General features: G+C 44.1%; 1 protein-coding gene across 1 annotated transcript; it reads right to left on the minus strand.

Annotated features, from left to right (window-relative positions):
* Positions 1-545: 545 nt before the first annotated feature.
* LOC117077688 (40S ribosomal protein S17-like) lies at positions 546-5,383 on the minus strand. Its single transcript, XM_033201369.1, has 2 exons — positions 4,939-5,383; positions 546-555 (listed from the first exon to the last, which is right to left on the minus strand). The coding sequence occupies exon 1, from the start codon at positions 5,356-5,358 to the stop codon at positions 4,951-4,953; it is 408 nt and encodes a 135-aa protein (XP_033057260.1). The 5' UTR covers positions 5,359-5,383; the 3' UTR covers positions 546-555; positions 4,939-4,950.
* Between the last annotated feature and the right edge of the window lie 20,172 nt (positions 5,384-25,555).

The following is a 25,555-nucleotide window of genomic DNA, read 5'->3' on the forward strand; positions in this document are numbered from 1 at the left end:
TAGCCCCGACTCCTGCTCAGTCTCTTGACCCTGCCACCAAAAACGGGAGTGCCAGCAGCCCAGAGGCTCCAGATCTCAAGCAGCACACTCACACAAGGCTGGGCAGAGTTCTGTGCAGACTGGGGCACTCCTCCTTAGAACTCTTGGTGCTTCCAGCCTGTAATTCTCTATCCAAAGGGAGGCCTGGTGAGGATGAAATCACAACTGGAAATCAGAACTGGAAATATGGGTAGTTTATTGTACGTCAGATCTCCGCTCTTGGACAGAACTGGAAAAATGGGGTGGGGTGGGGGGTGAAATGTGCTTCTTTGCTTCCCTTTCGCCATTCCCTTCAGTTTGCAAATGGATTCTTTCTCTATATTTGTAAATATCACATATTATTCCTTCTCTCTCTCTTTCTGTGTGTGTGTGTGTAACACATATACCTGGTACAGAATTTAAAAGAAAAAAATGGCTATTCAGTGAAAACCAATTCTCCCTTCCACCCTGTTCCCAGATAGCAGTGCTTGCTTTTCTGTTCCTGCTTGGCCCCAAGAAGGCCTAGGCTTCCATCTCCTGCCAGCTGTGGGACCCAGTGCAAGATTCTCTTTCTCTTTGAACACTGGCTGCCTCCTCAGTAAAACTAGTGTAAGACTACCTGCAGCATGAGCTCATTAGGACCAAATGAGAAAAGTGTTCCAGGCCCGCTGAAATACTATGCACCCCGTTACCACTATTTGACTCAAAGCACTATTCTCATCCCCTCACCTTGTCTAGCAGGGGCTGAGGGACAGAATTTGAAGACCTTGAATAAGAAAAGGAATGTGGAGGAGAGCTGGAGTTAAGGGGAAAATGGCACAAGAACTCAAAGGGAGGTATGTCTGTCAGGTTATGCTGCACAGCAAACAACCACGAAGTATATACAACTATAAGCATTTATTTCTCGCTCAGCATTTGCAGGCCAGCTGCAGCTCTGCTTGAGACGTGGATTTGTGGGGTGGCTGGGACAGTTCTGTTGATGTGTCTTATTCATTGGCTGGGCTGAGCTCCCTTGGGTGTGTCCTGACAATGACAGAGGCATGAACTGCCAAGCCAAACTACACAAGCATCACATCTGCTAATATCCTATTGGGCCAATAAGTCACGTGGCCCAGTCCAAAGTCAAAGAGGGTACTGTTCACTCCACCCACCATGAAATAGTGGCAAAAGTATGTATTATCAGGGAGCAAAGAATTGGGAGCAATATTTCAGTCTGTATTCTCTACATTCCCCCTCCCCATAGCTTTAAATACCATGCATTTGCTAAGGATTCCCTAACTTACATTCCACTCCACAGCTGTCCCCTAAGTTCCAAGCAGCCCTGAGTTCCCACAGCCCTCTCTTCCTTCAATATCTCCACTTGCACATCTCACACACTTCTTCAAATAGAAGTCTTAGTTCCCTGCCCCTACCCGAAGCCTGATTTCATCAGTGGCCCCTCCTTCTACCCTCTTGCTCAAACCAGAGGCAAAGGATCACCTTTCACCCACCGTCTCCCTCACCATCCATACCATGTTCAACCCACACAGATGATACCGCCTTCAGAATGTGCCTCTCCCTGACCAAGTCCTCTGTACCTCTCCCACCTACAGGTGACTGCTGTAGCTTCTTGACTGCTCCCCCTGCTTCTGCACTTGCTTCTTCATGTTTTTCTCAACACAGCCAGAACAATACTCATGAGTGAAAGGTCAAGCCGTGTCACTCCTCTGCTCCAAACCTCTAATGGCTGCCATCTCAAAGAAAAGCTGAAGTCCTTATGGTGCTCTGCAAGGCCGTACATAACCTGCCTTTGGTCCCCTACCTCTCTGACTTCCTTCCCTAATACTCTGGCCCTCACATGGTCTGCTCCAGCCACACTGCCCTCCTTAGGGCTCTGCAAACACCCGTAGGCACACACTGTCCCCAGAGCCTTTGCATTGACTGTTCCCTCTCCCAGAAATGCTCCTCCCCCAAATACTTGTACTGCTAGTGCTCTTTCTGAGGAGAACTTCCCCTAGTCACCTTATCTAAAACATCTCCCCCGGCCGGGCGCGGTGACTCAAGCCTGTAATCCCAGCACTTTGGGAGGCCAAGATGGGCAGATCACGAGGTCAGGAGATCGAGACCATCCTGGCTAACACGGTGAAACCCCGTCTCTACTAAAAATAAATATAAAAAACTAGCCGGGCGAGGTGGCGGGCGCCTGTAGTCCCAGCTACTCCGGAGGCTGAGGCAGGAGAATGGCGTGAACCCGGGAGGCGGAGCTTGCAGTGAGCTGAGATCCGGCCACTGCGCTCCAGCCTGGGCAACAGAGTGAGACTCCGTCTCAAAAAAAAAAAAAAAAAAAAAAAAAAAACATTTCCCCCAACTCAAACTTTTAGATCCCCATACTTATCACTCTCATTCATATGATACAATTTACTTGTTTATTTTGCTTATTTTATGTGTCTAGTAGAGATAATGTATGCTCCATGTTGGGTGACCATCCCAGTTTGCCCAGGGCTGTCCCTATTTTAGCACTGAAATTACTATGTCCCAAGAAATTCCTGGAAAACTGGGATGGTTGATCACTCACAAAGGCAGAGATTTTTCTGTTTTGCTCACTATCTTATTTCTCTTCCTAGTGTTTAGCACATTGCCTGGCACTCATTAAATAGTGGTTGAATGAATGAATTAGCAGTCAAAATGACCATCTGAAAATTTAAATCAGCTCATATCTGTCCTATGCTAAAACTTAATTGATGGCTGCATGTTGCACTTGAAACACAATTTAAACTCCTTACCATAGTGTATTAGATCATTTTCACACTGCTGATAAAGACATACCCAAGACTGGGCAATTTGCAAAAGAAAGAGGTTTAATGGACTCACAGTTCCACGTGGCTGAGGAGTCCTCACAATCATGGCGGAAGGTAAAAGACACATCTCACATGGTAGCAGACAAGAGAAGAGAGCTTGTGCAGGGAAACTCCCCTTTATAAAACCATCAGATCTCATGAGACTTATTTACTGTCATGAGAATAGCACAGGAAAGACCCGCCCCCATGATTCAATTGTCTCGTACTGGGTCCCTCCCACAACATGTGGGAATTATGAGAGCTACAATTCAAGATGAGATTTGGGTGAGGACACAGCCAAACCATATCACATGGCTGTGGGGAAAAGAAAGAAAGATCAGACTGTTACTGTGTCTATATAGGAAGAAGTAGACATAAGAGACTCCATTTTGTTCTGTATTTGAGATGCTGTTAATCTGTGACCCTACCCCCAACCTTGTCCTTGCAAGAGACATGTGCTGTGGTGACTCAAGGTTTAATGGATTTTGGGCTGTGCAGGATGTGTCTTTGTTAAACAAGTGCCTGAAGGCAGCTTGCTGGTTAAAAGTCATCACCATTCTCTTAATCTCAAGTACCCAGGGACACGTACACTGCCAAAGTCGCAGGGACCTCTGCCTAGGAAAGCTAGGTATTGTCCAAGGTTTCTCCCCATGTGATAGTCTGAAATATGGCCTCATGGGAAGGGAAAGACCTGATCGTCCCCCAGCCTGACACCCGTGAAGGGTCTATGCTGAGGAGGACTAGTACAAGAGGAAAGAAGGCCTTTTGGCGGTTGTTGGCAGTTGAGATAGAGAAAAGCATCTGTCTCCTATCCGTCCCTGGGCAATGGAACATCTCGGTGTAAAACGCTATTGTATGCTGTTTACTGAGATAGGAGAAAACCACCTTACGGCAAAAGGTGGGACTTACTGGCGCAATGCTGCTAAAAGGTTTATGGAGATGTTTGCATATGCATATCAAGGCACAGCATTTGCCTTTAAACTTATTCATGTCACAGAGATCTTTATTCATATGTCTTACTGCTGATTTTCTCCCTACAATGATCCTATTGTCCTGCCACTCCCTTATCTTTAAGATGGTAAAGATAATTATCAATAAATACTAGGGAACTCAGAGACCGGTGCGGTGTGGGTCCTCGGTATGCTGAGCGCTGGTCCCCTGGGCCCACTTTTTCTTTCTCTATACTTTGTCTCTGCGTCTCATTTCTTTTCTCAAGTCTCTGGTTCCACCTAAGGAGAAACGCCCACAGGTGTGGAGGGGTAGGCCACCCCTTCACATGGCCTCCAAAACTGCATCTCCTAGTCCTTTTCTGCAACTTTTCATACCTCCTCCTCCTCCAGTCTTGTTAGGCTCTGGGCCATCTGACCCCCCTTCTAGCCTCTTCATGAACACCCACCCTCATAACAGCTCTAGGTCTTTGCTGTTGCTGTTTTCTTGGCTTCTCTTGGAGGCACCTGCTTATCCTTCAAGATTCAGTTCAAACAGTGTGCCCTCAGAGAGGCCTTCCCAGGATTTCTGGTCAGAGAGGCTTCCTGCAGTGGCTACAGCTGCTTACCCAGTGTATTTCCTGCATAGCCTCATCACTAACTATATTCATTCCTGTTTATCTGTATGCTTGTGTATTTATTACCTGTTGCCCATGAGGGCAGGAGCCTTGTCTGCCCTGTTCTCTACCACAGCACCACCCCCTAGAACACAATGAGTTCTCTCCTACATCTGCTAGAGCAACACCTTGTGGTCAGGGATGGAGGAGGGTGTTGGAAAGATTTCATGCACAGAGTGAGGAGCTAATTTCACTGAGGACCAAATGGGCTCTTTGGACAGTGAAGGAATTCCTTGTGCATTTTCAAGGAAGATATCTGTAATAAAAATTATATTTTTCATTAATTCAGTACTTAACATGGGCCAGGCACAGTGCTAAGCACCTTCTATACAACACCTCATTTAATCCCCACAATAATCTCATTATTATCTCCACTTTCAGCTATGAAAACTAAATATAAAATACACTGTCCACTAACTACCTAATATTCATTCTTCACATCTTCTTTTTTTTTTTTTTTTTTTGGCTGTTGTCCCAGATTTATTGAAAATAATATAGCACTGCAGAAAAAATTCAAACAGGTCCCCAAGGAGTTTTGAAATTCATCCCAACTGTAGGCTGAGTGACCTGCAGGTTGGACAGACTGCTGAAGTCCAAAAGCTTCAGCATTTCTTTAGTGTCAGGATCTACTTCAATTATCTCCTGATCCAGGGCTGAGACCTCAGGAACGTAATTGTCTCTCCTTTCTCTCTTCTCCTCCTGCAGCTTGATGGAGATATCTCTTACAGGGCCTCTCTGAATCTGCTTCATCAGATGGGTGACATAGCCTGCTATCTTGTTGCGGAGCTTCTTGCTGGGGATAATGGCGATCTCCTCGCACACGCGCTTGTTTGTGTGGAAGTCGTTGCCCAGGCTCATGTAGTACTTCTCTATGATGACCCAGGCTGCCTTCTTCACGGTTTTGGTGTGAACACGGCCCATGTTGGCGGGTCCTTGGTAAAAGAGGCCACATCTTCTTTGTTAATAGAGTCCTGGCTTTGTGTAGGGTGCAAATGTGTCCAGCTCTGAATGATGGATTACAATAATCCTGTTCCCTGCATTCCCAGACTCCCTTGCAGCTAGGAGTGGCCATGTGAGCCTATTCAGGACAATGTAAAAGAAGTAGAGTCTGTTGAGGGGCAAGGTGTTCTAAGAACGCTTCCATTTCTCCCACATCTTTCTTCTTAACTTATGATGTTGTGTTGTCTGGAGCCCTGGCAGCCATCTTCTAACTATGAGAAAACAAGCTCCATGGTGAAAGTCATCAGACTAAATATTGCAAACCAGAAAAAGAGAAGTTCTTTCCTATTATGGTCATATTTTTAACCAGCTGAGCCAACACCAGAAACCACCTCCAATCTTTTTGTTGCATGAATGAAATAAGACCCTATTTGTCTAAGCTACCATTACCCAAATTTTCTGTCACTTGCAAGTGAAAACATTCCTAACTAATAGATTGGGTTTCAGATAACTTTGGAAAGAATCAAACCTAGAGAGGAAGAATTCTGTCTGGAGATTGTGACTTGTGGAAGTTCAGCAGTATAATGGCTGGAATTTAGGCCCACATTTTGTTATGGTGATTGATACTGAAGACAGATGCTGAAGCCATTACTTTTGAGACTACTTCAAAGAGAGAAGAAGATAAAGGTCATATTCACCGCTGACCAGGATGTTATGGTGGATTTCCAAAAGTGACAAAGGGAGACCTATAGGAAAAGTTCAGTTTAAAATGCAAGGTTTTGCATTCTGACAGGGTATAAAAGAAACAACATTTTTCAGCATTTATTGTGCTCAAGCACTGTGTCAGAATTTTTACAGTATCAGCCCATTTGAACTTCCCAATTGCCTTGCAATGCAGAAATTAACATCTCCACATTGCAGAGGAGTGAACTGAGGCCTGGGAAAGCAGTAAAGTAAAATAGCTAAGAGCTACAGAATCAAAGCAATCCTACCTAAAAGCCCAGCAGGATTTTTTTTTTTTTTTATAAATTGACAAATTGATCCTAAAATCTATATGGAAATAGGAAGGACCTAGAACACCCAAAACAACCCTGAAGAAGAAGTTAAAAGTTAGAGGACTGACATCTGATTTCAAAAATTATTATAAGGCTACCATAATCAAAATAGCATGGCATTAGTTCAAAGATAAACAAATAAATCAGTGGAATAGCTATATTCAATATATAGTGATTTTCTTTCTTTTGGATATATATCCAACAGCAGAATTGCTGGGTCACATGGTAGTTCTATTTTCAGTTTTTTGATAAATCTCCCTACTGCTCTTCACAGTAGCTATACTAATTTACATTCCCACCAACAGTGTATGAGGGTTCCCCATTTCTCCACATCCTGGCCAGCATCTGTTATTCCCTTTCTTTTTGATAAAAGCCATTCTAACTGGGGTGACATGGTATTGATTATGGTTTTGATTTTCATTTCTCTGATGATTAGTTATGTTGTGCATCTTTAAATATTCTTGTCAGCCATTTGTATGTCTTCTTTTGGGAAATATCTATTTGGATGTCACCCACTTTTTATTCAGATTATTTGTGTTTTTTTACTAGGATGTTTGAGCTCCTTATATATTCTGGTTATTAATCCCTTGTCAGGTGGATAGTTTGCAAATAGCTTCTACCATTCTTTGGGTTATCTCTTCACTTTATTAATTATTTCCCTTGCTATGCAAAAGTTTTTAGCTTGATGTACTATTATTTGTCAGTTTTTGCTTTTGTTGCTTGTGCTTTTGATGTCTTGCACAAAAAATATTTGCCCACACCAATATCATGGAGCTTTTCCCCCAACATTTTCTTCTAGTAGTTTCATACTTTCGGGTCTTAGATTTAAGTCTTTAATCCATTTTGATTGGATTTTTGCATATGGTGAGAGTTAGGGGTCTACTTTCATTCTTCTGCATATAGTTATCCAGTTTACCCAGCATCATTTCTTGAAAAGACTGTCCCTTCTCCATTCTATGTTCTTGGTACCTTTGTGAAAAATGAGTTGGCTGTAAATGCATGGATTTATATCTGGGTTCTCTACTTTTTTCCATTTATCTATATGTCTGCTTTTATTCCAGTACCATACCGATGTAGTTACTATAGCTTTTTGAAGTCAACTAGTTTGATTTCTCAGTTTTGTTCTTTTTGCTCAGGATTGCTTTGGCTATTCAAGGTCTTTTGTGGTTCCATGTAAATTTTAGGGTTGTTATTTCTGTTTTTATGAAGGATGTCATTGGTATTTTGATAGAGATTGCATTGAATCTGTAAATCCCTTTGTGTAGTATTGTCATTTTAACAATATTAGTTCTTCCAATCCATGAGCGTGGAATATTTTTCCATTTTTAAATGTCTTCTTTAATTTCTTTCATCAGTGTTTTACAGTTTTCCCTAAAGAGTTAGTTCTTTCATGTCTTCGGTTAAGTTGATTCCTAGGTATTTTTTATTTTTTGTAGCTATTGTAAATAAGATTACTTTCTTGATTTCTTTTTCAGATTGTTGTCAGCATATGTAAAGCTACTAATTTTTGTATGCTGATTTTATATCCTGCAAATTTATTGAGTTCTTTCATCAGTTTTTTGGTTGAGTCTTTGTGGTTTTCTAAATGTAAAATCACATTGTCTGCATACAAGGCTAATTTGACTTCTTCCTTTCCAATTTGGATACCCTTTATTTCTTTCTCTTGCCTAATTGTTCAGGCATGAACAACAGATTTTTTTTTTTACAAAGGTTCATAAGTAATGCAGAAAGAATAGCCTTTTCAACAAACAGGGCTGGAATAATTGGAAAAGCTTATGCAAAATAGAGACTACAACAAAGAAGAAGAGGAAGAGAAGGAGGAGGAAGGAAAAAGAACTTGGGACAGGTGAGGTGGCTCACACCTGTAATCCCAGCACTTGGGAGGTTGAGGCAGGTGGATCACCTGAGGTCAGGAGTTTGAGACCAGCCTGGCCAACATGGAGAAATCCCATCTCTACTAAAAATATGAAAATTAGCATGGTGTGGTGGTGGGCACTTGTAATCCCAGCTACTCGGGAGAGTGAGGCAGGAGAATTGCTTGAACCCGGGAGGTGAAGGTTGCAGTGAGCCAAGATCACACCACTGCACTCCAGCCTGGGTGACAGAGTGAGACTCAGTCAAAAAAGAAAAATAAAAAGAAAGAAAGGAAGAAAGGAAGAAAGAAAGAAAGAAAGAAAGAAAGAAAGAAGGAAGGAAGGAAGGAAGGAAGGAAGGAAGGAAGGAAGGAAGGAAGGAAGGAAGGAAGGAAGGAAAGGAAGGAAGGGAGGGAAGGAGGGAAGGAGGGAAGGAAGGAGGAAGGAGGGAAGGAGGGAAGGAAGGGAGGGAAGGAGGGAAGGAGGGAAGGAAGGAAAGAAAGAAGGAAGGGGAACTTGGAGTCACTCTTTTTACCATTAATAAAAATTAACTCAAGATGGATCATAGACCTTAATGTAAGAGCTAAAGCTATACAACTCTTGGAAGAAAATGTAGGAGTAAATATTCATGACCTTGTGTTGGTGATTGGTTTCTTAGATACAACACCAAAAGCAGAGTCCATAAAAGAATAAGTGGATAAATTGGACTTCATCAAAATTTAAAACTTTTGCTCTTCAAAATGCAATATTAAGAGTATAAAAAAGACAAGCCACAGCTGAAAGAATACATTTGCAAAGTATATGTCTGATAAAGGACTTCTGTCCAGAACACAGAAAGAATTCTTAAACTCAACAATAAGAAAAAAAAGAATCCAATTTTAAAGGGGGACAGGGACTAAATATTTGAACAGACACTTTGCCAAGAAGATGTAAGGTTGGCAAATAGGCACATGAAAAGATGCCCAACAGCATGAACCACTAGGGAAATTCAAATTAAAACCACAATGAAATACTACTACATATCATTTAAAATGGCTGAAATTAAGACTTACTATACCAAGCATTGGTGATTAGGCAGAGACAGTGATACTCTCATATGTTATGAGTGAGAATGTAAAATAGTACAACCAGTTCAGAAAGCAGTTTGGCAGTTTCTTTAAATGTTGACATATGCCTTCCATATTAACCAGTCATTTCTTTCCTGGGTGACTATTCAAGATGAAAGGAACTATATATCCATACAAATACTTGAGCATGAATGTTCCTAGGAGCTTTATTTGTAATAGTAATGATTCTGGAAAAAAAAGCCAAATGTCCATTAAAAGAGAAATGAGTAAGCAAATTGTGCTCCATCCATACAATGCCATACTACCTAGCAATAGAAAGCAATGAACTATTGATACACACGACATGGATGACTCATCAAGGGAATTATGCTAAGTGAAAAAAAAAAAAAACAGACAAAAAAAGAGCCTACTGAATGATTCCACTTATATAAATGTTTCAATAAGGTAAACTAATCTATAAGAACAGAAAGATGATCAGCGATTGCCCGGGGATGGGGTAGGGGAGAGGGGTGGAAGGGAAGGACTGAAATGCTGAAATTAACAAACTGTTATATGTAGTTTATTATATGTCCATAACAGTAAATAAGACTTGTTGTGTTTTTTGTTTGTTTTTTGGGTTTTCTTTGTTTGTTTGTTTGTTTGAGACGGAGTTTCACTCTTGTTGCCCAGGCTGCAGTGCAATGGCGCGATCTCAGCTCACTGCAACCTCTGCCTCCTGGGTTCAAGCGATTCTCCTGCCTCAGCCCCCCGAGTAGCTGGGATTACAGGCATGTGGCACCACACCCAGCTAATCTCTACAGACGGGGTTTTGCCATGTTGGCCAGGCTGGTTTCAAACTCCTGACCTCAAGTGATCCGCCCGCCTGGGCCTCCCAAAGTGCTATGATTACAGGCATGAGCCACCGTGCCCAGCCAAGACTGTTTTTTGTTTTGTTTTGTTTTGTTTTGTTTTTTGGAGACAAGTCTCGCTCTGTCGCCCAGGCTGGAGTACAGTGTGGCGCAATCTTGGCTCACTGCAAGCTAGCTCCACCTCCTGGGTTCACACCATTCTCCTGCCTCAGCCTCCCTTGTAGCTGGGATTACAGGCTTCCGCCACCTCGCCTGGCTAATTTTTGTATTTTTAGTAGAGATGGGGTTTCACCGTGTTAGCCAGGAAGGTCTTGATCTCCTAACCTCGTGATCTGGCAGCATTTAAAAAATATCCAAGAGTACACAAGGGGTCAGCGGGGAAGCCAGGATCCTTACCAGATCTCCAGAGCTCAGGAGCACAAGCTCAGGTCACAGTCGTGGGCTGCCCCCCAGATGGCCAAAGTCTGTTGGCAGGGGCTGTGTGTGAAAATTATGGGTGGAATAGCTGGAATTCTTTACATAAATGCCAGGAAATCCAGGGGCTTCTGGGTACCATACGAAAATATAAGAAAGAATAAGAGGCTCATTTTGTGAGAAAAATAAAGGATACTTTACGGGGTCATGGAGCCATGGAAACGTCTCTGCCAGCCCTTCTTCTTGGTGCGTGTTGGGGCTGGGTGGGTGTTGGGAAGAGCAAACCCCAGTTGCCTGCCCTTTCCAGCCAGGATCTCACACAGAAGCAATCCATGGTGCCCACTGAGGCTGGCAGGAGGGCAGCAAGGGGAGAGGGGCCATCCAGGGAGGTGAGGCTCAGGCTGTGCAGAGGTGCAGTGCAGCAGAAGCTCCAAACTCAGAGACCTGGGACGTTACACTGTTGAGCAGAGTCAGAGCAAGAGCACAGATGTACCCCTGAAGGAGGCCGGTGTCACCTGCAGCTTTCCCTAGTGCCCCAGCTGAGGTGAGGGTGTTCCCACAAGAGCAAGCTATTCTTGGCAGGTAAAGACACACTCATACCTTACACAGCTACCCTGGCTGTGGACATGGTAGCAAATTGACTGCTGGTTCTCCTAACCAGTTCAAACTCTGTCAGCAGAGCTTGTCACTTTGAAACCAGGCCTGGACCATATTATCTACTCCTTCTTCCATTCAATGGATATTTATTGTGCCAGGCACTCTTGTAGTCTCTGGAAATCCTGGCACCTGGAGCTTACATTCCAGCCAAGAGAACAGACCATATGCAAGACAAATAAGTGAACATACAATGTCTCAGGTGTTGGTAAAGTGTGGTGGAGAAAAATAGAGTTGGGACAGGAGACAAAGAGACAGGAAGTGGTATGGACAGAGCTGGGAGGGACAGGGAAGGAAGTTGCACAGAAGTTCTAGTGTGACCCTGCTCTTATTTTGTCTCCTATGATGGTTTTCCCCTAATCTTGTAGCCGACAACAAAGAATCAGGGTGCACTTTGTTGTTCCCCTGGCAGCGGTATCCAAGAGCCCAGAGATGAGCTAATATCACCAGAACTGAGTACTTTCCTCATCTCTCTTCCAAAAGCCAGTCCTGCTAATCCTACCTCTTAACCTTAGAAAGGTCCTATCCAGAAGTCTGTCGTTATTCTACCTTCTGTGTATTCAGGTCTGCTTCTCCACACATGATCACGCTTCAGAAATTCCCATGGCCCTGCCTCTTCTGCTGTGTTCCTCACTTATCATGCCCACCTCCTCCTCAAACACTTCACACTCAAAGGTGAAACTCTAACCCATCCATTTCCAGAATCCCTCCTTGCCCACATCAGCCCTGTGGACCTCTCTTCCTGATCTCTGATAGCACAGTATGTCTGAGCCCCATGATTGAGGCAGTGGTCTCCTGACTGTTGATTTTGTCCCTCTAGCTGTCCTGGTTGTGCCTCCTGTGTTTTTATCTCTTCTGTGTCCCTGAAATGCAAGTTTATGTGAGCATACAAAAGGTACACCACAGATATAGCTCATTTATCCCTTAGAAACAAGGCTTTGCTTTGTCTAACTGTTCTCCTCTCCATCTGAGAAATGGAAAACGTTTGGAAAATTCCAGCATGGGAGTGTTCAGCCTTGTTTGAGTTGTGCAAGTGGGAAAAAATGTGCTTTTCCCAAAATTAAAAAAATTTCCCCAGCTTTTCCTCTGAAAGCAATTCACAAACCTCTGAGCCCAGTATGTAAGCTTGCCAGTTTCTTCACCTCTCTGAGGAATGAATTGTCCTCCCATTTTTATGTCATGGGCACACATGCACTTGTGGGTGAAAGAGGAGGATGGAGTCAGAGTGGAAGTTAACCAATCTTGAAAATGAAGCATGTGATGAGTGGAAAAGGCAAGCTCTTTGATGCCCAAGTCCCCTGGCTTTCCAGTGTATGAAAGAACCCGCTGCTCAACAGCAGTAACCCCTGCCTGTTTTTATTCTTCCTCTCCATCTATCCCAATCTTTCTTCCTTCTGATGAAGGTAGCTGCCATGTTGCAAGTTGCCCTATGGAGAAGCCCATGTGTCAAGAAACTGAGGGTGGGCTGGGCATGATGACTTACACCTATAATCCCAGCATTTTGGGAGACCATGGCAGGTGGATCACTTGAGGTCAGGAGTCCAAAACCAGCCAGGCCAACATGATAAAACTCTGTCTCTACTCAAAAAATACAAAAATTAGCTGGGTATGGTGGCACGTGCCTGTATCCCAGCTACTCAGGAGGCTGAGGCATGAAAATCACTTGAACCTGGGTGACGGAGGTTGCAGTGAGCCAAGATCACACCACTGCACTCCAGTCTGGGTGACAGAGTGAGAATCCGTCTGAAAAGAAAAGAAAAGAAAACAGAGGGTGACTTCTGGCCATTCAGGGAGGACCTGAGGCCCTCAGACTTTAGATCCATGGTAACTGTAAGTTAGTAAACATTGTTGTTATAAGCCACTAAGGTTTGGGATAATTTGCTATGAAGCAATAAATAACTCATATGCCAACTCTGTGCCAGGCACTATTCTTGGCTCTGGGGACAGAGCAGAGGACAAAACATACAGCATCCAGTGCTCATGTAGCCGACGTCTAATGAGTGAAGGCAGATGATAAAGCATGTTGACCGCTTTAGTGTCCCCCAGAATTCATGTATTGGAAACTTAGTCTCCAATACAACAGTACAGGGAGTTGGGGGCTAATGGGAGGTGTGTAGTTCATGAGGGCTCCACACTCTTGAAAGAATTAATGCTGCTGCTGGTTTTTTTTTTTTTTTTTTAAGGCTTGCAGGTCAGGCGCAGGGGCTCATGCCTGTAATCCCAGCACTTTGGGAGGCTGAGGAGAGGGATCACAAGGTCAGGAGATGGAGACCATCCTGGCTAACATGGTGAAACCCCGTCTCTACTACAAATACAAAAAAATAGCCAGGCATGGTGGTGGGCGCCTATAGTCCCAGTTACTTGGGAGGCTGAGGCAAGAGAATTGTTTGAACCCAGGAGGCGGAGATCGCAGTGAACAGAGATTGCGCCATTGTACTCCAGCCTGGCTGACAGAATAAGACTTTGTCTCAAAAAAAAAAAAAAAAAAAAAAAAAGGCTTGCAGACATGGATTCACTCTCTCTTGCCCTTCTACCTTCCGCCATATGAAGACACAGTAAGAAGGCCCACACCAGAAGCCAGAGCCTTGATCTTTGACGTCCCAGACACCAGAACTGTGAGATAATAAATTTATGTTCTTTATAAATTACCTAGTCTAAGGTATTCTGTTATAGCCGCACAAATGGAGTAAGATAGTGACAGAGAAAAATAAAGCAGTGTAGGGACCTGGGGAATTGCCAGGGTTTAAGGGTGAATGGTGAGGTGGGGATGATAGTAGTTGTAGCTTTAAATAGGGTGAAGAGGAAAGACCTCTCCGAGAAGGCAGCATTGAGCAGAGACCTGCAAGTGAAGGAATGAGCCATGAGCCAACTAGGGAAAGAATGTTACAGACAGAAGGAACAGTCTAGAATGAGTTTTTGTTTTACTTAGCAAAACAAAATTTAGCGAAGGAAAGGCTCTTGCCTCCTCTGTTTAGCCTGTAGAAAAAAATAGCTAAGCACTAGCAGCTCGCCAAAACTGCATTCTAACTTCGCTCCTGCCCACAGAGAGAGCCAGAGGTCAGAGAGACAAGTTATGCTTCCGTTTTCTTTCTTTCCTACGTCCTCAATATAGGCAGTTACACACCTTGGCAGGCGGGACCTCTGTGATTTTGAGGTGGGGAAAGAAGCAGTCTAATGCCTTCTTGACCTACCATTTACCTTGGTGTGGTTTTCCCACTTGAGTTGGAGTAGAGAATGTAGGGATTGGGGAACTGGGGCCACAAGCTACAGGAATACCAGCTAGAGAAGCCTTGAATGGCCCAGCTCACTCTGGGATCCTTGGGTCCACCCGTTCACATTGGGCCAGACCCCGTTGGAGTCTAAGAAATCCAGCCAGGACCGCTCTAGCTGCCCAGAGATGGTCAGAGCCAGGGACACTGATGACCATTCACTTCTATCCAAACAGGCCTGAGGCTTATCTGAGGAATAAAAGGAGAGAGTAGTTTCCAAATGAGTTGTGCTTTGAAAAACATAGGCCTTAGAAAGTTATTCTATTGTGTAGGTGAGAAGGCAGAGTTTGGGATGGCCCGCTGATCCTCCTTCTCCACACCACCATGCTCAGAGTGAGGCTGGACACTGAGATTCTGACACCACAGCTGCCTAGGGGAAAATCTGATTTGTAAGAGGAACAGCCAAGAGCAGCTCCCCTTTGGAAATTGGACCAGAGCCAGATCTGACTTTTTGGTCCAAGTCAGAATCAAATAGCTGCCTGTGACTTCGGCCAAACACTGGCTTGACTTGATGCCTCTCATGCCCAGGAAAAAAGGAATGTGAACTTTCCATCCAGCGCACATCCTCCAGCTCTTCACAGTGTCCTACCTTGGAACCCATGGTACTCTGGTTCTTTGCAAACAGCAGAGAAGGTTGCAATAAAGACCTTTTCCAGCCAACAAAAATGGGAAGCTTTTGTTACCATCTAGATATAGGAAACACTCACAGAGCGAAAGGGAAATGACCCCAAATGGAAGCACAGAGATGTAGGAAGGAATAGAAAGCAATAAAACGGGTCAATAGATGAGTAATTCCAAATGATTTACTCATTACAATGTGTAAAAGAATAGTAATAATATTTTGTGAGGTTTAAAATCTATATATAACTAGGCTGGGCACTGTGGCTCACACCTGTTATCCTAGCACTTTGGGAGACCAAGGCTGGCGGATCACTTGAGGTCAGGATTTTAAGGCCAGCCTGGCCAACATAGCAAAACTGCATCTCCACTAAAAATACAAAAATTAGCCAGGCATGGCGGCGCACTTGTAATCCCAGCTACTTGGGAGGCTGAGGCAGAAGAATCGCTTGAACCTGGGAGGCAGAGGTTGCAGTAAGCCAAGATCATACCACTGAAGTCCAGCCTGGGTAACAGAGAGCAAAACTCGGTCTCAAAATAAAATAAAATATATATGGAATTAAAATACATGCCAAGAACAGAAAAGATGGGAGAGGAGAGAGTTAAAGTATTCTCAAGTCTTTACATTGCCCTGGAAGTGGCAAAATTATTAATTTACATTAGACTTTTTGTTGCTGTTGAGACAGGCTCTCTCTCTGCTGACCCAGCTGGAGTGAAGTGGTGCAGTCACAGCTCGCTGCAGCCTCCAAGTCCAGAGCTCAAGCAATCCTCCCAATTAGCCTCCTGGGTAAATGGGACTATAGGCATGCACCACCACACACGGCTCATTTTTTAATTTTTTGTGGAGACGAGGTCTCCCTGTATTGCCCAAACTGGTCTCAAACTCCTGGGCTCAAGCAATCCTCCCTCTGTGGCCACTCAAAGTACTGGGATTATAGGCTAAGACTTTAATAAGTCAAGGCTACATGTTATAATCTCTAGAGTGACCATGGAAAAAAAATAGGAAAACTATAACTAATAATCTAAATGGGTAGGAATAATAAAAATACTTAATCCACAAGAAAGCAAGAAAGAAGGAAAACAAAATATGTAAAATCAATAAAAGACAAATGGTAAGATAGTGGATTTGAACTCTAATATATTAATAATTTCACTAAATATAAATGGGCTAAATGTCCCAATTAAAATCAAAGATTGCCAGACTGGGTCTTTTTTAAAGGAGACTAACTCAGGGCACCCTTTTGCCTGCTCTGCTTAATCTTGGTCCTCTTACTGCTTGAAGGCTGACTTGATAGCTGGAAGTGCAGTGGTTATCTTAACAACCATTAGGCTAAGTCTAGAAGCTGTGGGCAAAGAAAGGAGGAACAGAAAGATAAAAAGAGCCTGGGACACTAAAGATGCTGTGGAGCTGCCACACCAGTCCCAGAACCCACCTGCAGACTTCATGCATTATGGAAGAAAAATGAATCCCTAACTTAAGTTTAAGCCACTCTTAGTGTGGTGTGGTGTCCAATACTCATGGCCAAACATGATTCCTAATATACAAGGCTCAGGACATTACATCTGCAAAACCCACTGATTGTTTGATACTAACCTCACCCCAGTTAAATCCACTGTGTTGCATTCCACCTGCAACTGATAATAATCACAGTGTGACCACACTGCAAGATATGAGACCACTGGACCAATCAGACCACAGAAGAGTTTAGCAGACCGGGACCAGCCACATGCATATCCTGTGAATGCCTGCTTTTCAGACTCAGAGAGATATTGCTAGGGTACTTTATAAGCACCTTAAATGAGTTGGTGGGGGGGGAAGTGGCTTCCTGTAGGCAGCCACCAAACAAAATGTTATATGGATCATCCCATGACAAAAACAAATGTCCAAGAGTTCATTTCACTCCTTCAGCAAATTTTTATGGAGCACTTACTATGTGTCAAACATTGTTCTAGCCATCGGGGACAGAGACACAAACAAAACAGGCAAAACTCCCTGACTTTGTGCTGTTTACATTACAGTAGGGAAGACAAACAATAAAACAATAAATAAGTGAGATGAATAATAGGTAGAATGGTAGTAAGTCAGTGGAGGAAAAAAATGGGGAAAAAGGACAGTACTACAGTGTGTTATTATTTAAATAAGGTGATCAGGGAAGGTTGTGCTAAAGGATGATGTTGATAAAAGACCCAAGGAATTGAATAATAGACAAAGACAGGGACAGAAAGCTTCAATCTTCTCATCCTAAAGCAAGAGGAGATATTCCCAGAGAACATGACTCATCCTCATGAACAGCTTTGGCAGAGGGTGCTGCTGGCTCAGAACTGCCGTTGAGTCTTAGTGAGGGAAACCTGGCATATGGGAGGTCCCACTGCGGTGAAGAGAGGTGAGAATTTAAAGAACTGCTCCATGAGAAGGTAATTATTGAGCATGTGCTGGAAACCATTAGATATGCAACAATCTTATCTATGAGCTAAGTTCTGTTACGATGCTTATTTTGCACAAGATGAGAGTGAGGCTCATCTTTTTGTTCCAGGTGGAAAAGCCAGTAAGAGAGGAGAGAAGCTTTCCTGAGTTGTTGTTCTCAGCGCCTTACAATCCCCCATCCTAGACCCATCCCACCATTTCCAGTGACTGCTTATCAGACTAACATGCAGGCAATAGTAGGAATAGAAGAGAGTACCTTCAGCTCAGAAGTAAAAAGAAAGCACCCCTAAGAAGAGTTGGTTCTTCTTGGGAGCCCTGGGCTGAGCATTCCTCCTCCTCTGACTATGTCATTGAGAGGGGCTTTGGGGGCCCGGGGGTGGGTAGCAGCTGCAAGTGTAGGGGGAAATGAGCCGGCCAGGTCTCCAGCATTAAAGTCTTTGCAGTTGCAGGCACCAAGGGCTCTCTCCCCTTCCCCCATCCCATTCTACCCCCCCAACTCCCCGGACCTTCCTTCCTTAGCCATTGTTCCTCATGGAAATGAGGCGGCAGGGAAGATGCTGTCTTGGCACGGCCTCCCAAAGGAGCAGGTCTGGAATGTGCTGGGGACATTAGATCTCCCAGGGAACCCCAGCTGGAGTCTGACTGCTCAGCCACTGCAGTCTGCTGGCTATAAACAGGATAGCCACCAGTACAGGGTGCAGACTGGACCCCAGCATGTGTCAGGACATGAAGACATACGATTAGGGCCGACCCTGGGTTTCAGATGCTCCGTAGGGCTCCAGTCCCCTGAATGGTGGGGAGGGAGGGAGAGCAAACAAATTCCCCAGTAAGTGTGCAGGGAAGAGACTGTGTTCTCTCTCTCTTTCTTTTTCCCCATTAATCATGTGCTTTTTTAGTGCCAGGCGCCAGGATAGTATTTACATATGTTATGTTGTTTCATCTTCATAACAGCCCTGTGAGGGAAAATCCATCTCATAAAGGAGGGGCTGAGGCACAGAGACGTGAGTGATCACACGCTCGAGATGACACACCACCAGGGCTGACTGGGGCAATGACCCTGGCTCTTAACCACTGTGGGGGTTAACAGCCTCTCCCTCCATTTGCCCCTTCCTGATCTGTTAGGCTTCCCTCCATCTTCTTCTTTTCTTCCCTTTCTTCTCTTCCTGCCTCCCTTTCTTCTTTGTATTCGTTGATCCAATAAATATTTATGTCAACGTTACATGCCTGGCACTGTGCCTGGCACTGGGAATAAAGCAAAGTCCCTCCTAATCAAGGTGACATTCAGTTGAGGGTAGATTGACCATAAAGAAACAATCCCTCACATAAATAATTAGTTACTGATGAAATGACTTGTTTCTATGCAGAGAACAGGAGGAGTGGTGTGCCAGAGAGTGCCCGAGGCTGGGGGTGTTTTAAGCTGGGTGGTCATGGGGCCCTCTCTGAGGAGGCGATGTGTGAGATCAGACAGGAAGGAAGAGAAGGCACCAACCATGAGAAGATGTGGAGCCAGAGTCCTAACGCTGGGAACTGCAGGTGCAAAAACCCTGGAGTGGGCAGGATCTTGGCAGGTTTGGGTCCAAAAGGCCAGTGTGACTGGAGCCCAGTGACCAGGCAAGAGAGCTGTAGGAGAGGTGCAGAAAAGGGTGGATTCTGGATGTGATTCCAAGAGCCTTGGGAAGTTTTTAAGAAGAGGAGCAGTATAATCCAAGTCATGTTTCTGAAAGAGCACTCCAGCTACAATGCAAAGAACAGGCTGAAGTGTGGCAACAGTGGAAGCAAGGAAATGAGTGAGGACACTATTGCAGTGACCAGGAAGGAGAAAGTGGTGGTTTGGACCAGGGTGGGGACAGTAGGGTGGAGAAAAATGAGTCTTTACTGACAGCTACTAAGTGCTGGGTGCCAAGAGATGAGAAAGGCCCAACCCCCTGTCTTTGCAAGACAATTAGTAAGAAGTTGGTCAAGGAAACAAGATCACTGAAGTCCTGTCCTGGGTGTGAAGACAGAGGTCTGCAAGGGCACAGGGGACCCAGTTGTGAAGGGTCAACTCCATTTCAGGAGGGAAGGGAGATTGTGGAGAGAGCTTGGTCTCTTCTGAGCCTCCATCTACTGCAGATGCAGATGACATTCCTGCAGCTAGCTTCAGGGCCATGCTGGTGGATCGTACCCATGAGACCAGCGAGGTCCTACAGAATGAAAGCTATTAGTGTGTGCCAAGGGCTCTGACATTTCCTAAGTCAACCTGAAAGCTGGCATTGAAGCTATTTAGGAATTCAGCAAATGGAATTACTCCCAATAGGCAGCTGGCTTTTCCAAAAGTTCAGTAGACTTCCTCCCAGTGAACACCAAGCTGAGACTTTAAGGATATACTGAGCTTCCCAGGCAAAGAAAGGGGTGACTCAGGGCATTCCCCAAAGATGCATGTTCAAAGAGGAGAAAGGACTGGGGCTTCAAGTCAACAGCCAGCAGCGCCAACTTGCTAGCAATGTGAGTAAGACACCTAGGAAGTGGGTCCTCTAACCTCAATGAATACTTCAGATAACTGCAGCTCCAACCAACACCTCAACTGCAACCCCCTGAAAGACCCCACGGCAGAGCCCCCACCAGCCAAGCCACTCTCAAATTCCTGATCCAGAGAGTCTGCGAGCTATAACTATTTATTGTTGTTTTAGCCACTAAGTTTTGGGATAGTTTGTTACACAGCAGTAGATAACTAATACGGAAAGAAAGTGAGTGTTGAGACAGTATAGAAGAGAAGTTAGAGAGGAAACCAAACCAAGAGCAGGTTGCTAAGGGTATCCTTACCACATTTGCAGGCTGTATGCCCAGGGGTCTCCCCTCTGTCCGTGGCCCCTGATCAGTCCAGTGGCACATTCTTTCCACCCACAGCCATCCCCATATGGCTGCTTCTTATGGCTGCTTACACACATAAGGACACTTGTAAAACTAGTTTATTAACACACAGAACCTGCTATGTGCCAGCTGTAAGCTAAGGGCTCTCGCATATAAGTTTTTGTTAAATTCTCACAACAAAACTTGAAGGTGAACATTATCATCCCCAGTGCCCAGGACAATATCTAGCACAGAGTAAATACATGTATTAGCATGGAGTAAGACCAGTAATAAACAGACCCCAAAATTTCAGGGCCTTAAAGACAAGAAATGTATTCCTTTTTCACCAAAATCCTAGGAGAATGTTGCCTGTAATGTGAAAAAACAGTTAATATAAGCTTGGCCACTGTATTAATCAGGGTTCTCTGGAGAAAGAAAACCAATAAAATGGGGAGAGAGAGAGATTTTAAGGAATTGGCTCATGCAGTCGTCGAGATTGACTGGTCTGAAATCCGTAGGGCAGGCTAGCAATTATATGTATGTATATATACACATTTATATTTCATTTATTTATATAATGTAATATTATATATAAAGAGTAAAAAAGTATATATATTTATATATAAAGAGTAAAAAATTATATATATTTATATATATAAAGAGTAAAAACTTTCGTGGGAGAAGAGAATAGAAATACAACTTCAAGGAGAAAAAGAACTAACTAGAATTTCTGATTCTTACTTAAAAAGAACTCCTTCATGTATTGTTTTTCTAAAGCATATGGATGGGTATTAAATTGGGATGATATTCAGATTCCCTATGATACATTTAAAAGAGCAAGTGAACAGCCTTATTTTTAAATGTTTTTACTAAATATCATATCATTTGCAATGATTTAAACTTCTGAAATAAAATTATTGATTATTCCAGTGACTTTCCAGGTTAAAATTTAGAGGCAAATATTCCTTAAGAGGATATCAACTATCAACATTTTCAAATGTTGATAAGCTGTTACCCCATAATTTCTGCAAATTGATAATTTAATATCACACCACATACTCAAATTGTCAACTTTTCACAGCACATTACCAACGTCATCAGGAAAACTGGACTACCATGACCAAAGATGTTTCCGAGCGCACACTATTCTGACACGGAGCGCCATCATCAAGGAGCGGTTTTCTTATAACAATTCTACTTATAAACAACGTGGGAATAGAAGTAATTTAAAATGTTTAAAAAGTAGTAAATGCACAACTGTGACTGCAAATTGCATTTTGGATGCTTTGTATTATTGGGGTATAGACAACCCATCTCCAACTATGGAATGTTAAGCTGACAACTAAGACAGTCAAAGCCCTCTGTAATCAATATGCCACTATTATCTGGCCATACCGAAAAATAAACAATCAGCAAATCACTTTACCTTAAAAAAAAAAAAAGCGTTTACACTTAGAAGTTGAATGAGAAGGGATTCCCTCCTTCTTGAAAGTGTTTCTGGAGTTGCTAAAAAACTTGTATTTATAAAATAGTTAATAAAAAGATTCCTCTGGATTGTACAAGAAGAGGGACGGAGACCACTGCTAGGAAAGGGAAGATCATATCAATCAGAGTCAGCTTCTTTCTCTGGGCTTCATCAGAGCCTGGGCTCTCCTCATTTTTTAGTTCTTCATTTTCTGCAGGTAAAGCTTCTTTGGCTTCTTGGTTAGCCACCTCATCCTGTTTTCCCTTTTGTTTGCTCTTTTTTGTCTGAAGATTTCTCCTTTCCTGCTGCCTTTTTGGGCTTCCTTTCCACTTTAGGTTTAGCTGACAACCTTGCAGGTCTTCTCTTGGGCTCTTCCTTCACCTCCCTTTGGCTGAGCTGAGCTAACCTTCCTCTTGGGTGTCTTGGTGGCGGAGAGGGTACGTGCCAGGTGCCTGCAGCAAGTGGTGCCAAGAGCCTTGGTGAAGCAGGGCTGCCTGGCTGCTGCAGCTCCTCTGGCTTCCTGAGCTGCTGGTACCCCTAAGCAACATTTTAAATTCTTATTTTACACATGAGGAAAACAAGGCTTAGAGAAGCTAAGTCGCACTCACTTGTCCAAGGTCGCCCAGAGAGTAAGTGGCCCATCTCCAACCCAAAGGAAAAGGCAAGCCAGAGACTGGGAGAAAATACTTGCAAAACATACATCTGATAAAGAGCTTACATCCAGAATATATAAAGAACTCCCACAATTCATTAAAAACAAAACAAACAACTCAATTTTCTTAAAATGGGTAAAACATTTGGACAGACACTTTTTTTGGTTTTGGGCTTCTTTAGAGACAAAGTCATACTCTGCCGTCTAGGCTGGAGTGCAGTGGCATGATCTTGGCTCACTGTAACTTTCACCTCCCGGGTTCAAGCGATTCTCCTGCCTCAGCTTCCTGAGTAGCTGAGACTACAGACGCACACCACCACACCCTGCTAATTTTTGTATTTTTTTAGTAGGGACAGGGTTTCACCTTTTTGGCCAGGCTAGTCTTGAACTCCTGACCTCAAGTGATCCATCCATCTTAGTCTCCCAAAGTGCTGGGATTACAGATGTGAGTCAGTGCACCCGGCCTGGACCGATATTTTATAAAAGAAGATGTGTGAGTGGCCAATAACTACAGAAAAAGATGTTCAATATTACAGGTCATCAGAGAGTTACAAACTAAAACCATAATGAAACACCATTACTTACCCACTAGAATGGGTAAAATTTAAAAGGCTGACAATACCAAGTGTTGTCAGATGAAGAGCAACTAAAACTCTCACACGTTATTGATGGGAATGTATAACAGCACAGCACTTTGGAAAATCGTGTGGTATCTTACAAAGTTAAGCATACACTTTTCACATACCCAGCAATTCCATTCCAAACTATTCACAAAAATAAATGAAAATATAGTCTGGGCTGGGCACAATAGCTCATGCCTGTAATCCCACCAATTTGGGAGGCCGAGGTGGGCAGATTACTTGAGGTCAGGAGTTCGAGACCAGCCTGGCCAATATGGTGAAACCCTGTCTCTACTAAAAATACAAAAATTAGCTAGGCGTGGTGGTGGGCACCTGTAGTCTCAGCTACTCAGGAGGCTGAGGCAGGAGGATTGCTTGAACCTGGGAGGTGGGGCTGGAGGTCAAGGCAGGAGCTTGCCTGCAAGCGTAACAAGGAAATTTTTAAATAGATGGAGAAGCTGGGCGTGGTGGCTTACGCCTGTAATCCCAGCACCGTGGGAAATGGAGGCAGGTGGATCGCTTGAGGTCAGGAGCTCAAGACCAGCTTGGCCAACATGGTGAAACCCCATCTCTATTAAAAATACAAAAAAATCAGCTGGGTATGGTGACACGCACCTGTAATCCCAGCTACTTGAGAGGCTGAGACAAAAGAATTGCTTGAACTTGGGAGATGGAGGTTGCTGCAGTGAGCCGAGATCATGCCACTGCACTCCAGCCTGGGTGACAGAGTGAGATCGTGTCTCAAAAAATAAAAATAAATAAATAAACAGATGGAAATGATCTAAATCTTTATTATGGTTGCGGTTATACAATTGCATATAATTACCAAAATTTCTCAAACTATACACCCAAATGGTTGAATTTTATTATACCCTTTTATATTGTCGTAGCTTACTAAAAATGCAGGTACAACACCATCCAAAAATATCAATAATTGCGGCCAGGTGCGGTGACTCACGCCTGTAATCCCAGCACTTTGGGAGGCCAAGGCTGGTAGATCACGAGGTTAGGAGTTTGAGACCAGTTTGACCAATATGGTGAAACCCCATCTCTACTAAAAATACAAAAATTAACTGGGCATGGTGGCATGTGCCTGTAGCCCCAGCTACTCAGGAGGCTGAGGCAGGAGAATTGCTTGAATCCAGGAGGCAAAGGTTGCAGTGAGCCAAGATTGCGCCACTGCACTCCAGCCTGGGTGACAGAGTGAGACTCAGTCTCGAAAAGAAAAAAAAACACTCATAATTGCTCTGACTCCATGGTCCCTGTCTTTCACATCTTCCTGTGCTCTCATCCCTGCCTAGCCTACGTATCTCTGATACTTCCCTCTGATTCCTAGGAAAAAACTCTCTGTGCCTCTCCAGGGCCAACCCCTTTGTACAAGTGCTGGATTCCATTTATCCTCCTGTGCCAGTCACTTTGGATTTGTGCTGGGGTGAGCAAGATATGCCCTGCCAAAAAGATCTGAGAAAGCAAGCTGGGGAACCAGGAAACACCAGACCCCCAAAACAGTTTAGCCAATGACTATCTTAACTAAGACTGCACTATTCGTGGTCTTCAACACTGGAGCCATCTTATTCTCCACTAGGATGTTAGGCTCCATACTGCAGTTTGTCTCTTGCTTGATATCCTTTAAGATCATCTAATTTCTTTCAGTCTGTCTTCATTTATGTGGGTGCCTTAAACAAAATAGGTGGTTTCTTTTCTGCAGGAATTTTCAGCCTCTTCATAGAGATCGATGCCATTGTGAATCTCTAAGGAAGAACACTGATTGTGGAATCTCCCTGGTATTTTAAACCAGTGCCCACACAACACACGATGAGGGCTTCCGCACAAAATAAGCAGATATTATCATATCTCCTAAGAGACACTCCAGCCCCAACCCTGCCGGGTCAAAGAACAGAACTTCCCCAAAGGGGCTGAAGCGTAGCTGTGCCCTCAGAAGGCAGCAAAAGGTGGGCGTGGAGTAGGCAGAGCTCTCTCCCACCGCCTTCTCCTATGAATACAAAGAGGAAAGGTTACCCAATTACACCCAAAGGCAGCTCTGGGTCAGCCTTTTCCTGGATAAGCAGGTTTGGTGAAGACAAGGTGGTGTCTGAAGGGAACATCATGCTCCCCCTGGGGTCGTAGGATTAGCCCTGGGCCTCTGCAACCCAGGACCTCAAGTTTTTCTTTGGAAGGTCTTGGCTTTGGCCCTGGAGTGCTGAAGCACAGAGTCCTCGCACCATCCAGAGTACTGTCTTCACAGAAGCATCCCCACCCCTGGGTTTATCCTTGGCGGATGTATGGGAGCCCAGCCCACAGCATGGAAAGCAAGCCCTGAAGTGGCAGAACCAGATGAACAGCCCTGAGCCTGCCAGCTTCCTGGCCCAAGTGCCCACACCAGTCCTGACAAGGCCTGGAATGAGCCACC

This window comes from Trachypithecus francoisi, unplaced genomic scaffold, assembly GCF_009764315.1.
Source record: "Trachypithecus francoisi isolate TF-2019V2 unplaced genomic scaffold, Tfra_2.0 Lachesis_group0, whole genome shotgun sequence".
NCBI classification, from domain to species: Eukaryota; Metazoa; Chordata; class Mammalia; order Primates; family Cercopithecidae; genus Trachypithecus; species Trachypithecus francoisi.

What these genes read in the sequence shown, in the direction of transcription:
- LOC117077688 (XM_033201369.1), bottom strand. Translation starts at nt 5,358, where the DNA reads ATGGGCCGTGTTCACACCAAAACCGTGAAGAAGGCAGCCTGGGTCATC.